General features: G+C 53.4%; 1 protein-coding gene across 3 annotated transcripts in view; it reads left to right on the top strand.

Annotated features, from left to right (window-relative positions):
* Nucleotides 1–19,865, top strand: part of KCNAB2 (potassium voltage-gated channel subfamily A regulatory beta subunit 2) — a 95,296-nt gene that overhangs the window by 18,029 nt on the left and 57,402 nt on the right. For 2 of the 3 annotated variants that reach the window (XM_061160530.1, XM_061160528.1), the window contains exons 1-2: nt 9,091–9,219; nt 19,225–19,353. In XM_061160530.1, coding sequence (XP_061016513.1) covers nt 19,277–19,353 — 77 coding nt within the window. In that variant the 5' untranslated portion in view covers nt 9,091–9,219; nt 19,225–19,276. Of the gene's footprint in view, nt 1–9,090; nt 9,220–19,224; nt 19,354–19,865 lie in introns of those variants that run through there. The other variant, XM_061160529.1, reaches the window with a different exon arrangement.

The raw sequence follows: 19,865 nt of genomic DNA, 5'->3' as shown, positions 1-19,865 counted from the left end.
CTGCTCAGGTGAATTAAAGGGGTGGGAAAGCCTGAGGTGTGGGGCGGGGGGCCTAGTACATTGGCCCCTTATATTTCCCAGTTGGATTTAGGCAAGAGAGGGAGATTTTATTGGAGATGAGGGTGCCCAGAGGCTGGGCTGGTATTTGAATATCAAAGATTTAGACCAGAAAGCTATAGGGAGCATTCTTCTCCAGGAATCATCATGAGAGTCTGGAAAAAGATGGCAGGAGGTCGCCTTAAGAATCTTGGCTTTGGAGTCGAGTAGACCTGCCCCAGCTGTTTGCTTCTCGGAGCATCAAGAAGGGTCATTTAGAAGATGTAGCTGACAGAGGTGTTAGAAATGAAAAGTGCCAATTCCTCCCCACTGTTGGTTAACCACTGTAGTATGATAGTGTGGGGTGACCCATGCAGGCTGGAGAAGCAGCCATGGCATTGGACCCCAAGGCTGGAGACTTTGCCAGCAGATGATGTTGCTCCCCCAGGGGGAGTGGCAGGAACGAGGGCCAGGGCTGCCATAGGTACAGGAGCATCAGGGAATGGGACTCTGGTGACAGGTGGACAACCCCAGGCCAGCAGTGAAGATGGGCAAGAGAGGGAATGTTCTAGAGGCAGCCATGTGGATGGAGCCAACAGGCCGCCAAGGTCCTGAACCTGGGGCTCAGGTCAGAGGGGTGGGATGGAGGTGCAGCTGTGGGCTCATTGGCATGGAGGTGAGAACTTAAGCTCAGAGGGTTATTCAGCAGGGGAGATTCCAAAGTAGCAGTGCTTGGAGGAAGAGGAGGCAGCCTGGGGTGAAGGTGGAGGGTGTGATAGAGATGGAAGTTGTAGAGGTTCTAGAGGTGGTGGAGGTGGAAGTGATGAAGATGAAAGTGGTGGAGGTGATAGACATGAAGGTCATGGAGGTGGTGGTGATGAAGGTGGAGTTGGTGGAGGTGGAGGTGATGGAGGTGAAGGTCATGGAGCTGGTGGAAGTGATGGAGGTGGAGTTGGTGGAGGTAGAGGTGAGGGAGGTGAAGGTCATGGTGGTGGAGGTGATGAAAGTGGAGTTGGTGAAGGTAATGGGTGTACAGGTGGTAGAGGTGAAGACTGTGGAGGTAATGAAGGTGGTGGAGATGGTGATGGTGGAAGTGATGGACGTGAAGATGGTGAAGATCATGGAAGTGGTGGACATGATGAAGGTGGAGTTGGTGGAGGTAGAGGTGGTATAAGTGATGGAGGTGAAGGTTATGGAGGTGGTGGAGGTCATGAAGGTGGTGGAGATGGAGGTGGTGGAAATGATGGATATGAAGATGGTGAAGGTCATGGAGGTGATGGAGGTGATGAAGGTGGAGCTGGTGGAGGTTGAAGTGATGGACATGAAGGTGGTGGAGGTAGTGGAGATGGAAGTGGTGGAAGTAATGGAAGTGAAGATGGTGAAGGTCATGGAATTGGTGGAGATGATGAAGGTGAAGATGGTAGAGGTGGTGTGTGAGTGTATATACGTGTTCACACATGCATATACATGTGCTCTATGTCCATGCATGCATGCCTGGTTCTATACATGCGTTATGAACCAGAGATCGCACTGGTCAGGAACTCCAGACCTAGTAGAGATTGTCAAGTCCAGTGATGGCCTGCTATCCCAACCTGGGCCTGTGCGGGCTGCACTCTCCCACCGTGAAACCCCTTGGCGGAGGTGCTGAGGTTGCAGGAAGCAGGAGCACATGATTATGCTGAGTGGGCGTGACCTGCCTGCACATATTCAGCACCACCGTGTCCCAGGACAAAGGATTCCCCAGGGAATGAGACTGACCCAGTGGCTGCCCTCTGGGCTCACCGTCTGCTTGGGGGACAGCCAGGTGGTGTTTCCACAGGTTAAGGTACAAGCTCCTCAGGAAATGCACATGCTGACATGGTGGACGGGCCCCTGGAGAGGTGACATCTGAGTAAGGACACACAGTAAGAGTGTCCTGGGCAGAGGGGTGGCACCTGCCAAGCTCAGTGGCAGAAGAGAGGAGAGGAGGACCCCAGCCCCAGATGGGTGTTCCATGCACTCCTCGGACTGACCACAGCTACCACCAGTCTCCAGAAAGCCCCCAACATGCTGCACCCCGCCACTTCCCCCATCTCAGGAGCTGGCAGTTCTTCTGCAGAAACCTGAGGGTCACTCTGCACCTCAACCTTCCTCTAAGGCCCCACATCCACCCACGAGCTGACCCTTTGGTCTCCACCTCCCAGCTCCACTGGTCACCCGGTCACTCCAGCCAGGGCCTCCCCAGCTCCCACCTGGATCATCACTGGTCTCCTAATGAGACCTCCCACCTGACTCTGCCCTTTGTCCCCTCACCCTGCCTACTCTCACCCTGGAAAGCACACTGTCTCACCTTTGTCAGGAGGAGGTATTCGGCTATTCCTCTCTGCTCAGGGCAGCACGGGGCTGTGGCTCAGAGGAGGGACTCACAGGGCTGTTGGGGGGCCATGGCCAGACCGACTTAACCGCCCTGAGCCTCGGTTTCCCGGCCATCACCAGTGATGGGTAGTAAGTAGTATGAGCTTCACAGGGTGTGGGGTGAAGGTTGAGTGAGTGAGTGCACATGGAAGCCTTTATCCTGGCTCCTCAAACCTCCGCACTCGGTCCCCAGCAGCTTGGACTGGTCCTCGCTCAGGGATGAGGTCAAGGATGCTGCTCAGGTGCACGTCTGGTGCCTTCTCCATCCACACCCCTCAGAGGACACTCAGATGTCCTGGACCCCAGGCTATTCTAAGCCCAGTGTCAATGCAGGACCCTGAAGGCCCAGCCTTTCCCGAGGACTGGACAGGTCACTGTGCCGAGGAGAGTGACGCAAGGCTGCAGCCCCACCTCCGATGGCAGCACCTTCCAGGTACCATGTTGAGGCACCATGAGCAGGCTTTTAAAATTCTACACTTATTTCATCTCAGTGCAGGAGCAGGAAAGAGAACATACAGTCTGTGTGAGCAACCCAAATCAAAAATAAATGAGACAAGAAGAGTAACCAAAAATAGTCAACATCAGAGGCAGCAGCCTGCAACGGTGGCCAGCTGTCCCCGGTGAGCGGTTGGGAGAGCGGCTTTACGTGTATTACTAGGAACAGATTAATCAGGCCTGCAGTCTGATGATAAATCAGAATTACTAGCAAAGTAAAAGAGGTTAATGAGGACTCAGGGGGCACAGTGCCTCTGTGCCTTCCCCCCTCCTCCCCAGCACCTCCAACTAGGCAGTGGGGCACAGGCTTGGCCAGCAGGCAGCATCAGAGTCATCTATAAGTGAGGGGGTCCCCTTCCTGACCAGAATGTCCCCACAAAAGGACAGAGCAGAGCTGCAAGTGCCATGGACCTCATAAGGATCCACACTTTCATCTTTTTTTGGTGGATGTCACCTCTTTTAATTGTTCAGTCGCTCAACTGTGTCCAATTCTTTGTGACCCCATGGACTGCAGCACACCAGGCTTCTCTGTCCTTCACCAACTCCTGGAGTTTACTCAAACTCATGTCCATTGAGTTGGTGATGCCATCCAACCATCTTATCATCTGTTGTCCCCTTCTCCTCCTGCCTTCAATCTTTCCCAGCATTAGGAAAGGGTCTTTTCTAATGAGTCAAGTCTTCGAATCAGGTGGCCACAGTATTAGAGCTTCAGCTTCAGCCTCAGTCCTTAGAGATCAAAGTTCTGCAAACTATGACCTGAGGGCCAGATCCAGCCCACCACCTGTTTTTTGTTTTGTTTTGTTTTTAAGATTTTTTTGATGTGGACCATTTTTAAGATCTACTGAATTTGTTATGATATTGCTTCTGTTTTATGTTTTTTGGGGAGGGGGGTTCCGCCGAGAGGCATGTGGGATCTTAGCTCCCAAACCAGGGATTGAACCCACATCCCCTCCATTGGAAGGCGAAACCCACATCCCCTCCATTGGCAGGCGAGGTCTTAACTACTGAACCACTAGGGAAGTCCCTGTTTTTGTATGTAAAGGTTTAGTAGGGTTTGTTTTCTTTTTTTTCATTTTTTGTTTGTTTGTTTTTTCCTTTCTTGGCCATGCCTTTCGGCAAATGGGATCTTTTTTTTGTTTGTTTGTTTCACAAACACTTTATTGATAAAGGCAATTTTAAGTTCTTAGGTACAAAAACAAATAAGTTCTTAGGTACAGAAGCTATACGGGCAAGGCAATTTTGGTTTACATATTTTAAAGATAGAGTAGGAAATCCACATGGTCTGGTTAAGCAGCAGAGAATAAGCAATGTTGCCTAATGACAGAAATGCAGCTTTTCTTATTTCCCCAACCAGGGGTTGAATCCATGTCCCCCACAGTGGAAGCTCAGAGTCTTAACCAATGGCCTGCCAGGGAAATCCCTATAAATAAAGTTTTATTGACACACAGCCACACCCTCTCATTCACAAATTGTCTCTGGCTGCTTTCACAGGGCAGAGACTCACAAAGCCCAAAATACCGCCCTCTGGCCCCTTGCTGCACAGGTTTGTGGTCCCCACCATAGATGTCTTTCATCAGATGCTCCAGCGTCCAGAGAGGTATCCAATCCATCAAAAGACATCTCCCAACAATGGGAGTTTGTTTAGTGGTGTTTCAGTTTGCTGATGTTGATTTGGACTTTGGAGATGTCGTTTGTCAAAAAAGATTCTGCAGTAATTTGCTTTCTCTCGTGCAAGGAACATCTTTGGGGCAGACACATTTGAGTCACCTGATTAACCTCAGACCCCGAAAGTTAACAGCCACAGGAAAGCCCTGGGCCCAACCTGCTGGCCACCCTCCCCGCTCTGTTCCCCGAACATCTGAGGGGGAGGAGGAGGTGGACCCTCACTGGGCAGGGCAGAGCAGGCCCTCTTGGGGGTCCTCTTTCCTGTGATGTCCTTGGGACCCACCCCCTACTCCATGAGTCACACAGAGTCCTTTCAAACCTTGAGCCTTGCAACACGTCCACCACTTGGGAAGGAAAGGACCCTTTAGACAGACTGTAGTGCCCGGTCATGATTCTGAGTAGGCATTTTCCCATGGCCTGTGTGGAGCACTTGGAAAGTTTGCATAACGTATCACCAGGGAGGTTTCTCCCAGGAAAAGAAGAAAAACCACAAGGAGCTTTTCAACCGTGAAGCTTTGCATTTCTGTGATGCCTCCAGGAGACCCCTCACTCCTGACATGACCTGGGTGGGGACTACAGGATGTAGAGCTAGTGTGCACTGGTGGTGAATGCCCCGGATCATGATCAGGGGCCCCTCCAGGCACCAGCGTCGACAAATACACCTCCTGCGTTTGTCTCCCGCCCCAAGAGAGGTTTTGAACAGAGCTGGGCAAAACGCTACACATTACACCACTTTTGAGATTACTCTGCTTCTGGGTATCAGTTATTAAACTGGATTAGCGTCCAATCCCCAGAGAGGAGGTTGTGATCTCATATGCTAAAAACTCAACTGAATCCCAGAGTTGGCTTGAAAATCACCAAACCACCCAAGCTCACCTAACCACATGCAATGAACAGGGACCAAGAGCTCCCATGGGGGCCCAGCTGAGCACTTTCTGCGGTGACCTCACTCAACTGAAGCACCACATGGAGAGAAGTACTGCCCGAGATGTGGACCCAAGAAACAGGTGTGGGCTCACAGTGGTGGGGATGGAGTCCTGCCAGGGGGCGGGGGAGGGGGGGGGTCTGTGCCTCCAAAGGGTGTGTGTGAAGGTTGCCCACAGCCCCTTTGCTCAAGGAGGGGGGTGTGGCCTCAGTAACTCCTAAAACAGGGCTCTTCAAACCTTTTCTACAGAGGACCAGAAAGGAAGCATTTTAGCCTTGCAGTCTGTGCGGCCTCTGTCCCAGCTTCTCAGCTCTGCCATGTGACATGATAGCAGTCATAGCTGATACATGAATAAGTGTTCTGGCCTGAATGTCTGTGTCGCCTGAAATTCATATGAAGAAATGAACTACTCAGTCGCTCAGTCATATCTGACTTTTTCCAACCCCATGGACTGCAGCCTGCTGGGCTCCTCTGTCCATCAGTTCTTCCAGGCAAGAATACTGGAGTGGGTTGCCATTTCCTCCTCCAGGAGATCTTCCCAACCCAGGGATCGAACCTGTGTCTCCCACATTGGCAGTGGATTCTTTACCACTAGCCCCACCTGGGGATGTTAAAGCCCTAATTCCCAATGGGATGCTCTTTGAAGTTGAGATCTTTGGAAGGTGATTGGGCTTCCCTGGTAGCTCAGTCAGAATAGAATCTACCAGCAACTTGGGAGACCTGAGTTCAGTCCCGGGGTTGGGAAGATCCCCTGGAGAAGGGCATGGCTACCCACTCCAGTATTCTTGCCTGAAGAATTCCATGGACAGAGGAGCCTGGCAGGCTACAGTCCATGGGATTACAGAGTTGGACACAACTGAACAACTAACACTGGGTTTAGATGAGGTCCTGAGGGTGGAGGTCCTGTGACAGTTTGGTGCCTTTATAAGAAGAAGAGACCACAACAAGCTTGTTCTCGGCCTCTGAGGACACAGGGAGAAGGCAGCCATCCTCAAGGTCGAAGGAGAGTCCTCAGCAAACACTGAATATGCCCACACCTGGATCTGGGACTTCCAGGCTCCATAACTTTGAGAAAAAAATGTCTGCTGTTGACAGCCCCACCATCACCACCACATGTGGCATTTGTTATGGCAGCTGAATGTGCATGGCTCTGCACCAATGAGTTTATTCATGGACACTGAGATTTGAATTTTATATAATGTTCATGTCCCATGAAATATTCTCCTCTTGTTTTTCTTCCAACCACTTAAAACACGTGAGAACTATTCTTAGCTCAGAGGCTGGAGAGCGGAAGTGGACCCCGTGGGTGGAAGTTACAAGGATGTAGATTTCAACTCCTCATTAAAAAAAAAAAAAAAAAGGAGCTTTTTCATCATTTCAGTTGTCCCCAGAAGACTAATCTGCTTAGAGTTCCCTGCAGGTGGAGGTACATGCAGCTCAGCAATGTACGGAGGAACTTGTGTGTCTCCGGAGCCCTGGACCCACTCTATTCTTCTCAACCTTGGGAGCAAACAGGACACGTGAACCCAGTTCTCCCGCTACACTTGGGGGATGTGCCCGCCACCCAGGGTCCTGACCCAACGAAACGTGAATTACCATGAGGCAGATCTATTCAGCACTTGCTCCTTAAGTTGTGAACACAGCTGGAACCCCTGTGTGGTCTGCCCTTAACAGGAGCATACTTGAGACACTCTCAAGACCTGCCTGGCACTCCACCTTGGTCTGTGGTCAGACGGAGGGCACAGAAGAAGATGACTTGCTACAGGTAACCCCATGCAGGCCACCTCCTGCCCCCTGCCCCAGCCTGAGACACCCCCACCCTGCATCACTCCTTGTGCTGAAAGTGGAGGCAGAGGACTTCCCTGTGGTCCATGGATAAGACTCTGTGCTCCCGACACAGGGGGCACAGGCTTGATCCCTACTCAGGGAACTAGGATCCCACATGCCACAAGGCACGGCCAAGAAGAAAAAGAAAACAGAGGCAGAACTCAGGAGGCAGTCTCCTCATGAGGAAGAAAAATTCCAGAAGATTCCCTTTGCACAAGGAAAGCAACATTTCCTGGAACCCCGCCCCCCAACCAGGATCCTGCTGATAGACTGTGTCCCAGCCTCACCAACTGGAAGATGACTCAGGAAGTGAGGCCCGTGGGTGGCCAGTGGACCACTCAGCAACTCTGTCACATTTATTGATCCAGCTCAAATCTATGGCTCAGACGCATCCACAGAGAAGCCCCTGAGACTAAATGAAGTATCCTGAACTTCGAAACCCAGCGTTTAGCGGTGGCCTGCCCTCCCACTTCCAAAGGAACGTCTTGAAGAAGCTTCGGCAGATGCTTGAAGAAAAACAATTTACTCTTAGGGGCCATGAAAGAAGCTGCTGTTTGAGGCCTGACTCATTGTGGCTTCCCTGGTGGCTCAGACGCTAAAGAATCCTCCTGCAATGTGGGAGACTTGGGTTTGATCCCTGGGTTGGGAAGATCCCCTGGAGAAGGGAGTAGCTACCCACTCCAGTATTCTTGCCTGGAGAATCCCATGGACAGAGGAGCCTGGCAGGCTATGGTGGCCTTGAGTAGCATTTAGTATTCATGGGTCTAGAGTCCTGACTGTAAAGGCACCCCCACCTTCGAGGGTTAAAGGCGGCAAGGGCTGTGTGTGACTGGGGATGCTCTGCCAGGGGGCTCTCCTCCCAACCCCCTCTCCAGGGTTTCTCTTTTTTTCTCTTTGCTCTCCCTCTCCCCTCCTCTCCCCCCTGTTCTCCCCCCAGCACCTGCTCTCTTCAGTCAGTCTCGAGATGATCCTGAGCCCCCCAGGCTGTTTACTTCTCCCTTCTCTTTCCCCTTTGTTTGCCATCACCCCTTCTGTGTCTTCATTCTGCCAGGACCCGCAGCAGCCTCAGAGCCCCGTGCCCACCCCAGGGCAGAGGGGGGCCCACCCGGGGGCAGGGGGGAGAATCTGAGGTTGGGCAGGTGATGGGCCATGCCTGGGGCTGCAGACGCAGCACAGCACAGATGGAACGTTCCATCCACACCCTCGCTCTGGCTCTCCCCTCTCCCCCCCGAGAAGGGGCATCCCCCTCACCTGTCCTCCCAGGCTGCCCCACCCCCATGTCACCTGCAGGCACCTGCTGTGTCCTGGCAAAGTACTGGGACCAGGACTGGGATGTGAGTGAGGGGCAGATCCCTGCCCAGATTCACTGTCCCCCGGGGTTGGGGTGGGGGGCATCCTAGCAGTGCCTGACTCAGAGCGCAGCTCTGGAATCAGCCCAGTCCTGGGTTTGAATCCTGGCCATAGGCCTGACCTCTGACTCTCAGGGTCATCATCCGTGCAGCAGTAACCCCCACCCCCACCCCAGGGCTATGAGGACAATCAAATGAAGAGACCAGGGTAGAAGGTGTGTAGCCCAGCCCTGGCACAAAGCTGGCGCCAATAAGCAGGAACTCTTTTTAACAGCCCCAGAGCTAGCTGGTGGCTGCATGGTTGTATATCTGTCCCCACCCCCTGGCAGAGAGGGGGCCCCCTGGGCTGTCTGGGGCCCTCCTCAGGACACGCCTGGGACTAGAAGCCACACCCCGTCTCGCCAAGCATCCTCCACGTTGTTGCTCACGCCACCAGCTTCCTGGTTGGCCCGTGGTCCCGCTGTGTTCACCTTCCACCTCGTAGACACCAAGATGTTCTTGTCTCCAGCCATTCTGACCCAAGAGCAGGTACTCAGGGCGTTTCGGGGACTCTGCTTCCCAGGATGGGTTCTGTGCTTGAGGGGACAGCAGCCCAGCTCCCTCTGCAGGGTTGGGGTGCTCCCCTGACTTCCAGGGTTCCTTGGCCCAGCAGCTCCCTGGGCCCTGCGCCCCCACAGGACTGGCTGCAGCTGGGTCCCTGCTGGACCCAGGCGGAGCCCACATGGCCAGCTGTCACAGCAGCTGCAGGTGTCCCCCCACCCACCCCGGAGAGACTGGTGAGCCTCCTCGGACCCAGTGACTGCTGAGCGGCAGGCGGGGCGCTGCGGGCAGCACCCACTGGAGGTGTCTGACACAGCTCTACCTCCCGGGTGTCTGGCTTCTGCTTTCATAGCCCGGTCAAGGAGCTGCTGGAGATCAAGGGCTCAGCGGGGCCTCCTCTGTGGGCCCTGGGGGGTGAGGGGGCAGCTGCCGAGCGGCCCCAGCAGCTCCTGGAGAGGAGCCTGCCAGACTGCTGTCTCCAGAAACCTCCCGACCACCACCCCGGGCCTGGGTTCCCATCTCTGAGTAGAGAGTAGTTTCACAGTCAGAAGGAGCAGGGGTCCTGCCTTAAAAATGATGAAAGGGGCCCCATCCCTCCCCTCTCCTGCAGGGCAGAGTTCAGGGCAAGAGGGGGTGGCAGGAGGACCCCTTGGATCCCTTCCCCACCCTTCAGGTCTGTCCTGGCAGAGCACCCATGGTCACCACGTGGAGGGGCACAAGGCAAGCTCCCTGGGGCCTAAGGGGCCTCCTCCAGGCCCGGAAAAGCTCAGCTTCTCAGTACCTCCCTCCCCCACCTTGCTCTCCTCTCCACTCTGGGCCCCAGCAGGATATCGGTGTAGGCTGTGGTCACTGTGGGAGGCCAGGGCGCTGGGTGGGAAGGAGACCCTGAGCTTCCTGGGCTGGGGCAGGAAGGCTCTGATGGTTGCTGAATGAATGACCACAGGGATGCCTTGGCCTGGGCATTCGGGGAAGGTTAGGGAGATTTCAGAGCATGTGTGGGATTTTGTTTCCTGTGTCTTGCCCTGACCCACTGCAGCTCACATGGTTTGTAGAGCACCAAGGCCCCTCTTCCCAGGATCAAGTGACCACACTGTTCCACCTGGGGTCACCAGGATCTGGATAGTGCTGGGGGAGCCATGGCCGGGAGATGAGCCCCCCACCCCACCCCATGAGCCAAGCCTCCATCCCCTCCCAGGGTGTCCCCAAGCCTGGGGGTCTTTGGCTGCTGACCCCAACTCGCCATCACTACATGCAGTTGGGACATACCGAGGAGCCACAGTGAAGCTTCACCTCAAGTGGAAGGCACCCAGCCAGTAGGTGCATGAGCAGTGGGTGTGGACCTGGGTGGTCTGCACTAGGGGAAAGGCCTTTCATTGTTGCTTTGGGAGAGGTGGGTTTGGGGACTGTAATCTTTTTTATCGTGGTGCTAATTATATGTAAGCAGGAACTCTCCCTGAAACAGTCCAGCCCCAGCTCTGTGCTGACTGACCCGTTTGTAATCAGGGAACAGACATCTGAAGGTTGCTCTGAAAAGGTGGAAACTTTTAGTCTGTGATCTTGATAAGGAATTCTTAATGGGGCACCAATCAGACATGTGAACAGACGCCATCAGGCAGTCTTGCCCCTGGGCTCCATGACCGGTCCAGATTTCTCCACTGTTGTCTGACCACACATGGGCCATGCTATGAAGTGTTGAGTTGGAGGGGTCACCGTGCCACCCGTCCCCCCGGCTTAGGCCTCTGGAGCTGAGAGGAGACTATTTCTCATTGGCAAACAGCAGGGCATCCTGGCTGTGACCCCCAGCCCCTAATAAAGATTGCCCCGTTCTCCCCACCCCCAACTCCATCTGACTCAGAGCAAGATCTGGATGGTGCTGTTTGGGAGTGCTGCTGTTGACCTCCAGCCCCTTCTGGCAACCAGGCCTCTCTGCTTGTCCCCCTCGATGACTCCATGAGCACAGTGGACACCTCAAGTGCACGCAGATTCGGTAGCTCTCGCCCTTTGCTGCCCATCTTGCTCTTGGGGGAGGAGTCGTCTCCTATCTTGGGGCTCCCGGCTTCTGGGAGAGAGAGGAAGGGGAGTTACACAAGCGCCTTTCCGGATCTGTGTGGTTTCGAGCAGTTACACCTCTTCCTGTCTCTTCTCGAGGCACCCTGTGGCCGTCGTGGCTCCCGCAGGCTCTGGGCCCGTAAGGACGGTGGTTTTATGCTGTGTCACAGTCAGAGCGATACCTCAGGGCTTTGGTAGGAAGGATTTCCAGGGTTCGAGAAGCAGCATGCAAAGTGACATCAGTTCGAGAAGCAGGAACTTGAGTCCTAACCCTGAGGCCTGTGTTTCCGGGGAGATCACCCAACGCCCATCACACGCCCGTCACACCCAGGCACCATGAGCTTCTCCCTGGTCCCCCAGTCAGTACTCACAGAGCATCTTCCGTGTACCTGATGCTGCTGGGACAATCAGTGGGCACGGGAAGTGACGCCCCCTCCCCTGTTGGAGCCAACATCCCTGTGGTCTCAGGGAAAATGTTGTTGTTCAGTCACTCAGTCGTGTTGGACTCTGCAGCCCCGTGGACTGCAGCATACCAGGCACCTCTGTCCTTCACCATCTCCCAGAGTTTGCTCAGACTCACATCCATTGAGTCAGTGATGCCATCCAACCATCTCATCCTCTGTCGCTCTCTTCTCTTCCTGCCCTCAATCTTTTCCAGCATCAGGGTCTTTTCCAGTGAGTCGGCTCTTCATATCAGGTGGTCAGAGTATTGGAGCTTCAGCTTCAGCACCAGTTTTTCCAAAGAATATTCAGGTTGATTTCCTTTAGGATCGACTGGTTTGATCTCCTTGCAGTCCAAGGGTCTCTCAAGAGTCTTCTTCAGCACCACAATTTGAAAGCATCAGTTCTTTGGCCCTCAGCCTTCTTGAGCCTTGGGATTACAGCCTTGTCATGGTGAAGGGACTTGCATAACTCAATGAAGCTATGAGTCTTGCTGTGCAGGGCCACCCAAGACAGGCAGGTCATAATGAAGAATTCCAACAAAACGTGGTCCACTGGAGGAGGGAATGGCAAACCACTCCAGTGTTCTTTCCTCAGGAACCCTATGAACAGTATGGAAAGGCTGGGAAAATGAGGACAGAGTAAGGATGAGGAAGAGTCTGTCGCTGGTGTCTCCATGGTGAACCACAAAGACGGCCTCAAGGGGCCCCACGTCCTGGTCCTCACACCCTCCGTCATATTTGGGCTGGGCTTTCTGACCCATAGATACATCTCCTGAGTCTCAGTCAGGTAAGACACAGCAGCTTCTCTCTCTCCATCCCTCACCCTGAGGGAAGCCAACTGCTTTGACCTGAGAGATCCAGGGAGTACAGGACTCATCCTGTGCACGGCCTCATCCAGGAGACGTCTAAGAAGAGGAGCCTTCAAGGGAATTCCCTGGAAGTCCAATGGTTAGGACTCTGACCTCTCACTGCCGAGGGCCAGGGTTCAGTCCCAGACCAGGGAACGAAGATCCCGTAAGCTGCATGGTGAGGCAAGAAAAAAGAAGAGGAGCCTTCAAATGAGACTGTGGCCCCAGCTGACATCCTGCCCGCAGCCTCAGGAGAAACCCTGAGCCAGAACCACCCAGTCAAGTCAGTCCCAGACTCCTGATTCCAAAACTGTGTAAGAATCCTTTGTTGTTGTAAGCCACTAATCCTTGTCATGTGGCAATAGATAACTGATACAGTGTTGTCATTCCTAAGACCTCAGCAATCTAGGGCCAAGCCTTCTGGACCCTCCGAGCTCCCAGGGTGGTCCGGAATGAGGTGCAGCCCCAGACGGCCCCCACCGTGACACTGAGTCGTGCCGGTGCATGGTCTCTTCGGTAAGCAATGAGACTTTTTCTGGAAATGTGAAAAACATGAGAAGACTTCTGAGAGCAAGGGAGAGCGGCAGCAAAGAAAAAGAGTTGTAGTGACTCTGAGGACCCTGAAAAGTGATTTTTCTGGAAGGCAGGACCGCTGCCCGGAAGCAGGCTGCCTCTAGGATGGACACACCTATGCAAGAAGGACCTCACCTGCCGTTGGCTGAGGACGCACATGTTCAGGAAGGAGCTATGATCTCAGACTTTCCGGCCCTGGGCAGCACTTTCCCTCAGGCAGGCTGAGAACAGGCAGATCCCAGCCCCCGAGGCCCTCACTGCTCACCCCACCTGGTAACGCATCAGCTCCTCCCCGACTCCTCTTACCATCCCATCTCACAGATGGAGAAACTGACACTTGGGAAGGTCGAGAGATTTGCCCAAGGCCAGACACAGGTAAAGAGCAGTTACAGCTCAAACCGAGGGGGCCTCGCCTCCCTCCCCAACACCGGGAATGGTCTCCCGGAGTCCCTCAGAGTGGAGCCCTGTCACCCACCCAGCCCTAGAAGAAGATGGAAACGTGTATAGGCTCCCACAGGATTCTTTCTAAATATTAATTTTTATTTATTTGACTGCACCAGGTCTTTAGTTGCAGCGTATGGGATCTAGTTCCCTGACCAGGGACCAAACCCGGACCCCCTGCACTGGGAGCACAGAGTCTTACCCACTACACCACCAGGGAAGTCCCTCCAGCAAGATTTCCATTTAGAAACAGTTACCCTCTCCAGAAGGGCTTCCTGGGTGGCGCTAGTGATAAAGAACACACCTGTCAATGCAAGAGACATAAGAGATGTGGGTTCAGCCCCTGGGTTGGGAAGATCCCCTGGAGGAAGGCATGCCAACCCACTCCAGTATTCTTGCCTGGAGAATCCCATGGGCAGAGGAGCCTAGCGGGCTGCAGTCCATGGGGTCACAAAGAGTCAGACATGACTGAAGTGACTTAGCACTCATGCACCCTCTCCAAAGCTCAAAGGGCTAACTTCGCATCAAGAAATCTCACTTACATGAAGTTTCCCGTCACCTAAGTTTTGGGCTCCAGAGTCTACGGTAGAGAGACAGCCTGACCTCCTTTTCCAGTAACTGGAAGTAGCTCCCCGTCACCCACTGGAGTTATAATTTAGTGTAACAAGAATGACCCTGAATACCAAAGCACAGCAGAACCTGCCGCCAGCAGTGCTAAAGGTAAAACTCCATTCACCTTCTGGGTAACAGTCCTGGTGGCAGGTCAGTGTGTTCCTGGTTCTGCCAGCTCCACACCACAGGGCAGCTGGCGATGCTCAGTTAAGACCAGGTGGCTGTTGCATGGGAGCCTGGCCTCTTTGGACCATAGTGGGTGGGAGTTATCTCGGGCAGTTTCGTCCATGACAATGGCAGAGGCTCCAGTGCAAGTCTCCTATGGCTGAGGCTGGAGATGACACCTCGTCATTCTGCTCATTCTCCACTGGCCTGAGCGTGTGTGTGTGTGTGTGTGTGCACAAGATGGGGGGAAGTGACAGAGTCATTCAGCAAAGGACCTGTTTATGGGAGGAGTGAGGCATGGAGACTGATGACTCAGTCTCCTAGACCCTCCTTCCCTCCTTCTATGCAAATCAGATGCCAGCTCATCAACCAGAACATCTGAGAAACCAGAGCAGGTGGTCCGCCAAGCAGACTCAGTCAGAAAGCATCTCTCTACTCATAGGCTTGGTCTGAACTTTATGGTTTCTTGGCTTCATTGTGAATTCTCTTTCTTCTCTCACATGGATGCGCTAAATTCTTCCCTCTCATGCAAGTAGCTCTTATCAAGTCTGAGAAGTCAGATTTCATCTTTAATGCTGAGGGTGAAGGATCAGAGAAAGAGGGAGAGAGAGGGAGCCACTTCCAGCTCTGAATTGGACACCCTCAGGGACATCAGCCCCCAGAATACTATAGTCATTTATTCTGAGCTGCAACAGAGAAATTGAGGGTCTTATAGGCCAGTCACCCATTTTGCAGATGAGAAAACTGAGGCTTGAAGACAGAGCTCATGTGTTCTAGTCAAGAGTGCCTCACCACGGTCTTCTATGACCCTGAACTTTTTGCCCAGTTCATCCAGTTTATTCTGGGGCTTTCCCTCTGTGGGTGTCAGTGCGCGTGTCCATGTTTAAAATCATGTCATGGGTCCACTTGCCCAGAAGGCTGTCAGCCCAAGTCTCAGGTCCAATCCCACTGCTCTGGAGCCCTCGGTCAAGTCCCTGAAAGAGTCTGACCATCAGGGCCTGGCTGGGGTTGCAGCTTTGATGACAGCCTGAGACCTGCAGGAGTCCGTGTTTGTGTTTTCTTCCCATTTAAACTCGGCCTCCAGCCTCTCATGTCGTCTGCGCTCGGAGCCTTAACTGGCTGCATAGCGGCCTTTCTGGGAAAACTGAAGTGGGGAACACACTTACAGTGAGAGGTTGCAGGGCAACTGGATCCTCACGCAGCCTCAGAGAGGCCTCCTTGTGGTTACCGGGTAATTATGAAGGAAGGAGTGCACCGCGCCAGGTGGAAGCCTTCTTAACCAAGTGACAGAACCTGGCTTGCCCGTCATGGGCAAGCACACGTGTGCGTCCTGTTTAGGTGCTCCAGAAGGACACACCTCGCCAAAAAGGTTTCAGTTCAGTTCAGTTCAGTCCAGATCTAATCATCAGGCTACAGTCAGACAAATGCAAACCATGGGGCCGTCTGCAGGACTCACGGCCAGAGCTTTGCAAAAACCTCAATACCGTGAAAAGCAAAAATGAAAACATTTTGTGTGGGGGGTGTGAGTGGGGGCGGTGCTGGCTCAGGAGAGACAGGAGGGAAATAACTGAGGCCATTTGTGAACCTTGAGTGGATTCTGGAATTTTTTAAGCTGTAGAATCATTGGGAAATTTTTAATCATTTTGCAATCATTGGGAAATTTTTAATCTCCATTTTATTTATTTCTTCTTTGATCTTTATTACTTCCTTCCTTCTGCTGACTTCAGATTTTGTCTGTTCTTTTTCTAGTTCTTTTATTAGGTGGTAGGTTAGGTTGTTTATATGAGATTTTTCTTTTTTGAAGAATGAGGAACATTTTAACATAGGCTATATATCAGATTGTTGTTGTTGCTAAGTCGTGTCCTACTCTTTGCAATCCCATGGATTTGCAGCCCACCAGGCTCCACAGTCCATGGGATTTTTCCAGGCAAGAATACTGAAATGGGTTGTCATTTCCTTCTCCAGGGGATCTTCCCAACCCAAGGATTGAACCCATGTCTCCTGCATTGACAGACAGATTCTTTTCCACTGAGCCACCTATATGGGGTGGTATTGAGTTAATTGCCTTAGTCATGATCCTAGTACTGGGTTATATAAGACAGAATTCTTATTCTCAAAAGATGCTTGTTGCAGTGCTGAGGGGTGACGTGCATGAGCTCACAACTATCAAATGGTTCAGGAAAAAAATGTGTGTGAGAAGAGGGGGGAGAAGATGTGAGGGAGGGGGAGGGGAGGCAGTGCGTGCAAACGGGGCAGATGTGGACCATGGGTAAGTAGGATGAAGGGTAACAGGTGTTTGCTGCTGTTCTAAGCTTTTACAATCTTTCTGATGTTTGAAAGTTTTCAAAATAATAAGTTTGAAATAAGTTGACTGTCCCCACTTGGAGTCTCCTGACCCTCTAGGTTCCCTGTCGTCCCTCAGCTCAGCCTGCAAAGGGTGAGAGCTGGGACTGACTCAGCAGCTCTCCTCCTGGGCTCAGAGCATGTCTTCTCTTTGCTTCCTTGAGAAGGTATGAACAGGCCTTTGTGAGCACTCCGTGCTGTTGTCTCCAGGTGTAAATCAGGTAGTTTGTTCAAGGTCACACGTAGATCCAGTCGGCATGCAGGAGACGGGAGGGACCCAGCCTTCAGACTCACAGCCTGGACCCCGAGCCACACCCTCTCAGCTGCCCCTCCCGTCCATCTTGAGGCTGGTGTGTTGGCACACGGTTTCTGAATAATCCCGGGGAGTGGGGGGCATGCCTGCCTGCCTGCCTGCCTGCCTCAGAGGTGCGGGAGCCCAGCGCAGCCTCGGAGTCACAGCATCCCCACTGGGATGTCATGTCCTCGGGGATTGGCTGCCTGGCAGATGCAGTGGCTCCTGATTGGATGGTGGCAGCTGCAAAGCAAGGAGGTGGGCTCTGGGCACGTTGGCTGTGCCCCTGAACTGTGTCCTGAATGCTAAGCAGGGGGCTTGGGGAAACCTCACCAATCCTTTGTCCCCCTGGGACAGCCAAGGTGCTGACCTCCCCAGGAGGAATGAGACAAGCACGGATCGTAGCTTGTGGTTCTTTTCCTCATAAGTGGGCATCAGAGCATGGGCAGGGCCAGGCTGTGAGCCGAGGAGCTCACTTCTGACCCTGAGGGACCTGACCTTCCAAAGTCCGGGCTAGGGGTAAGGAGCAGGGCGCCTGCCTCCCTAAGTGACCACTGCCACCTGTAGCTGCCATGAGCGCCCCTACTGGACAAAACGGGCATTGCAACCCCAGAGAAGACTGCCCTGTCGCCTGCTCCTCAAGCCCCAGTCCCTAGCCCTGCCCCTACCCGAGGTGTGCCAGGCACAGCTGTGAACCCAGCAGACAAAACTCCCTGCATCCATGGAGCTGACATATCGGGGTCATAAATGAGACAGCAAGTGAAATATAAGATGCGCTGGAAGGTGACAGGTGCCAAGGAAGGGTTAAGATAGTGTCCAGAGAAGGGGCTTCCCAGGTGGCTCAGTGGTAAAGAATCTGCCTGCAGTGCAGGAGACTCCACAGATGCAAGTTCAATCCCTGGGTTGGGAAGATCCTCTGGAGAAGGAAATGGCAACCCACTCCAGTATTCTTGCCTGGAACATTCCATGGACAGAGGAGCCTGGTGGGCTACAGTCCATGGGGTTGCAAAGAGTTGGGACAATACTGAGCAACTGAGCATGCATGCATACACATCCAGAGATGATAATGTGACCTCTGTATCAGGAGGTGAAGGCCAGGGTCCCTCAGGTGGGTCTGGGGTCAGAGAGCTTGGACAGAAGGAAGAGCAGGTGTGGACACCCTGAGTTTGGGGTTCTGTGGGGTTCACGGGACCCTATGGAGCCCATATATCTGTGGCAGTGAGCAAAGAGGCAGGAGGCGGGGTGGGATGTCAGAGAGGTCGTGGCTCAGGCGGAGGCCACTGTTGAGCCTGAAGCTTTCACTCTGGATAGACGGGAAACCACTGGAAGGACTGAGTGGAGTAGCATGATCTGCGCCCCTCCCCCCTCAGTGGGCTGGGGTCAGGGAAAGGGCATTCATACCATGCAAGCTAAGTCGCTTCAGTCATGTCTGACTCTTTGCAACCCCATGCGCTGTAACCGGGCAGACTCCTCTGTCCATGAGATTTCCCAGGCAAGAATACTGGAGCAGGTAGCCATTTCCTCCTCCAGGGGATCTTCCCTACCCAGGGATCGAACTCCAATCTCTTGCATCTCCTGCATTGGCAGGCAAATTCTTTACCACTAGTGCCACCTGGGAAGCCCCAGGGAAAGTGAATTATCCAGTATGATACTGGCTGACCGTGGTGTTACTTCCTGGCCTGAGGAAAACAGCCCAGACCCCAAGTCCACAGATTGGCTCTGGTCCCCCCATCTCTACAGAGTTTGGGCAACAGAGAAGTACTCCCAGAACCTCAGGAAAGCAGTCAAGGAGGGGTGGGGTAGGAGCGTGGAGGGATGGAGTGGAATCTTCACCGGCACTGAACCGGATCTCAGGCTCATCTGAGCCCCCGTGGGTTTGTCTGTTTGTCTGATGTGTACGTGTGTGCTCAGTCAGTCCTGTCTGACTCTTTGCAACCCCATAGGCTGTAGCCCGCCAGGCTCCTCAGTGCATGGAAATCTCCAGGCAAGAATACTGGAGTGGGTAGCCATTCTCTTCTCCAGGGGATCTTCCCAGCCCAGGGATCGAACTTGTTTCTCCTGCATTGGCAGGTGGATTCTTTACTGCTGAGTCAACAGGGAAGCCCTGACTATCTGACAAAAGACGTACAGATGCCCAAGGAACCAGGCTTCAGGATTACAGAGCATCTTGACCATACCTGACTGGTCTTTTTTAACCAGCTCCCCTCTTTCTCTGCTCTCCCTTCAGAACCTCGCCTCCGTGAAGAAGGGAGTGCATCAGGACGAGTAAGGCCGGCTCCATGTATCCGGAATCAACCACAGGCTCCCCAGCTCGGCTCTCCCTGCGGCAGACGGGCTCCCCCGGCATGATCTACAGGTGACCCCCCTATGCCATCCCCCAAGCCCCTCCCAGGATCAGTCCTGCCTCTGAGGAGGGGTCCCCAAGCGAGCCGCCTCCCCATGACCCAGAGAGAAGGGACTAAGTGAGCCCACAGGGCTGTAAGTTGCATGCAAGCCAGCCATTTCTCCATGGTACCCCGTGAACTATAGCCCACCAGGCTCCTCTGTCCATGGGATTTTCCAGGTAAAAATACTGGAGTAGGTTGCCATTCCTTCTCCAGGGGATCTTCCAGACCCAGGGATCAAACCCGGGTTTCCTGCATTGTAAGCAGATTCTTTACCATCTGAGCCACCAGGGAAGACTTTAAGACCAAAATGGGAAAGAAAAATATGAGAAGTTTGACCAGGTGGGATAGAGCCAGGATTAGACTCCTGCCTTGTCTCTGACTCTTCTGAAATATTCCGTGGGAGGTAACAGAGGCCCTTCCTGGATTCCGTTTCTCTTTTACACGTCATGGCTCCTGTGGTCCCACCAGCTTCCCCGACACC

This window comes from Dama dama, chromosome 14, assembly GCF_033118175.1.
Source record: "Dama dama isolate Ldn47 chromosome 14, ASM3311817v1, whole genome shotgun sequence".
Taxonomy (NCBI): domain Eukaryota; kingdom Metazoa; phylum Chordata; class Mammalia; order Artiodactyla; family Cervidae; genus Dama; species Dama dama.
Note: the sequence above shows the minus strand (reverse complement) of the source record. Positions and strands in the feature narration are given on the sequence as shown.